The following is a 3234-nucleotide window of genomic DNA, read 5'->3' as shown; positions in this document are numbered from 1 at the left end:
AATTGAAGACCCATTGTTAAGATTAGCAAAATGACATTTCTCGATACTACACCAATTTGGCCATTAACTGGTAAACATATCCGAACTAATGTGTTAAAAAACCCAATGGTTGGTCCATTGATATATTGTTGTTGAATTAGAAGTTAGTGTATTTGACAAATTAAACTCTTACAGGCAAAAGTGGCCTTATAATCTCCTGATTGTTAAACCCAAAAAAGAAAAAAGTAAAAGTAAATAGCGAATATACTGAAGAAGCAATTATTAAAGGGTAAAAGTAGTTTGAGAACAAGGAATTGCTGCATCTTATTGGACTAGTTGCCATTGTCAGAAACTATTTATATTTAATAGCCGAAAAAGTATATAAAATTTATATAATTTTTGTATATAACTTACAATATATATATATACAAAAAAATTTATATTGTTTTAATTATTATTTTGAGAGTGACTATATGATGTCATTTTACCAAGTAAAATTGTTATCAGGCCCACCTAATAACCAGTCCAGACTTAGAACTAGGAACCGGCCCATAAAGCTGAAAGCCCTCCCCAATTCCCACTTCGCACGCACAAAAATCAAACTGGGAGGAGGAGAATCCTAAAAACCGCTCTTTACTTTTCTCTGCATTTTCTCTCTCTACAAAACTCCCTCTCATTTCCTCTCTCTCACAGCAACATCAATGGCGTCGCCACGCGAGGAGAATGTGTACATGGCAAAGCTTGCCGAGCAAGCCGAGCGTTACGAGGAGATGGTTGAGTTCATGGAGAAAGTCGTCGCCGCCGCCGACGGCGCTGAGGAACTAACCGTCGAAGAACGGAACCTCCTCTCCGTCGCATACAAAAATGTTATCGGAGCACGGCGAGCCTCGTGGCGTATCATCTCCTCCATTGAGCAAAAAGAGGAGAGCCGCGGTAACGAAGATCACGTTGCCTCCATCAAGGAGTACAGATCTAAGATCGAGACCGAACTCACCTCGATCTGTAACGGCATTCTCAAGCTCCTCGATTCTAAGCTCATTGGCGCTGCTGCTACCGGTGACTCTAAGGTGTTTTACTTGAAAATGAAAGGAGATTATCATCGCTATTTGGCTGAGTTTAAGACCGGTGCCGAGCGAAAGGAAGCCGCCGAAAACACTCTCTCGGCTTACAAATCCGCTCAGGTTAGATTTATCATTTTTGTTTTAGATAGAAAATTATTCAAATTCTGGAGAAAAAAATGTTAAATTGACATTTTTTGATCTCGTGATTTCAGGATATTGCAAATACCGAGCTTGCTCCTACGCATCCAATCCGATTGGGACTTGCTCTCAATTTCTCTGTATTTTACTACGAGATTTTGAATTCTCCTGATCGTGCTTGTAATCTCGCCAAACAGGTCAGTAAATGAGTTAACTTTCATTTAAAAGAATTTGTCTGTGATTAAATCGTTTTATTATTACAATGGCTTTGATTATTGTAGAAATCAATTATTAGAGCTAGTAGCTATCAGTTACGACATGAATAGACCTAGTTATCTTAATGAATGTTTACCATAATCATTAATTGAATAATTAGATACAGTTTTCCTTATTGAAAATAATTTGATAGAGTTTTGTTGAAATTGACAAATTAGGCATTGTGGGATGATCAGTTACGTTTAATATAATGATATCCATTTTTATGGTTGATCTTTTTAAAAATGATTTTTGTGGTTCATTTGATCATATGAAAGGCCTTTGATGAGGCAATTGCCGAGCTGGACACATTGGGCGAAGAGTCCTACAAGGATAGCACTCTGATCATGCAGCTTCTTCGCGATAACCTCACTTTATGGACTTCAGATATGCAGGTATATATATTTCTTTCTTATTGTTAATAAGATTGTTTCTTCGCCATTCTCGGAACGATTTTATTTATCTCTGAGTCTTGCTGAATCTCGTTTAGGATGATGGAACTGATGAGATCAAAGAAGCAGCAAAACCAGATAATGAGCAGCAGTAAACTGGTGACATTTCTTTAGGATTGAAATGCCATGTTGTAACTTTTTATTTTTCAATTATCTGATTTCAGCTCTTTTAGTTCTAGATCTTGTGATTTGTATTACTTAAAACAACTGTTTCTTGTTATTTGTTGTTTTTATTTGTTTCTATGTGGATTTATCTTGTATTTGGATAATTTCCTTTTTCTCAAAGGAATGACTTATTGGGAATCTCATCTACCTTTTTAATTCAAAAATTTGATAGGCTTTTCTATTTCATCTTTAGATGGATATATGTTCAAAGACTTTGTGCCAAACTAGGCATTTGGTCAAGATTGAAGTTTCTGAGAACCTCATCTCGTCTTGCACATGAACATTGACCTCAAACTTCCATCTTATTTATTTTTAGGTAGGTATGACAACTCATCTAGCATTAGATTTATGTGAACAACCCTTGTGGAAAATACTCTACTTATTTCTGGGTTATTAAATCTTTGTTTGTTGGGCAATAAACAAGAACTCTTGCTTTCTTTGTCCCATTTGAAATGACTTGCCTATGTCATTCTTGATTTAGTCATAAAGTGTCTGATCTACTAAATTTTAGTAGTACATCCCTTTTAATTATGCCAGCAAGGTGACCACTCACGTTATTCATTTAGGAGGCCCACCTAAGCTTTCTGTTATTGGAAAAGTTTTTTGTCGATTCTCTTATGATGTCTTGGTTTGAAATTTGAGACTTATCAAGTGCTGTAGGCTGTAGATATTGCTCATTGGTGAATAGGCTATAGTATAAAATATTCAAACTTGGATAAGCCCTTTAGACTTTAGTCATTACAAAAGTGCTTGTCTGTTGTGTCCTTTCCAACATCACCATTTCAAACTTTGACTGGAAAATTGTAAACAATGTTAGGTACCTACCATTCATTACTTTTAACTGCTATGCTAAAGCATTTCTTCTTGATGAGTACAGTTGGCACTAGACACTTTTTGCTCTGCTTTTCATACTTTACAGTTGGTTTTATTGAGGCACTTTTCTGTAGTTAAATTAAATTGATACATTGATACTTCACTGTTGGTTGTTGCTTATCAATGAAATCAATTTGGAGACATTTTCCAATTTGGATACTTTGTTGCTTATCATTGATATAATAACATGCTTTAGGCAGCCTAACTCACAACAGCTTTCCAATTTTGTCGTGTGTGATTTGGATGCCTTTTCCACGCTGTATCCACGTGGGACGTAAAGTATTTGAATGCCTTCTAATGTGATCTTGTGC

General features: G+C 35.9%; 1 protein-coding gene across 1 annotated transcript; it reads left to right on the top strand.

The window, feature by feature from the left end:
* The first annotated feature begins 568 nt into the window (after positions 1–568).
* LOC104114431 (14-3-3-like protein 16R) lies at positions 569–2188 on the top strand. Its single transcript, XM_009624887.4, has 4 exons — positions 569–1160; positions 1253–1375; positions 1712–1828; positions 1924–2188. The coding sequence occupies exons 1-4, from the start codon at positions 681–683 to the stop codon at positions 1978–1980; spliced, it is 777 nt and encodes a 258-aa protein (XP_009623182.1). The 5' UTR covers positions 569–680; the 3' UTR covers positions 1981–2188.
* The last annotated feature ends 1046 nt before the right edge of the window (positions 2189–3234 follow it).

The sequence above is a fragment of the Nicotiana tomentosiformis genome, chromosome 5, assembly GCF_000390325.3.
Source record: "Nicotiana tomentosiformis chromosome 5, ASM39032v3, whole genome shotgun sequence".
NCBI lineage: Eukaryota > Viridiplantae > Streptophyta > Magnoliopsida > Solanales > Solanaceae > Nicotiana > Nicotiana tomentosiformis.
Note: the sequence above shows the minus strand (reverse complement) of the source record. Positions and strands in the feature narration are given on the sequence as shown.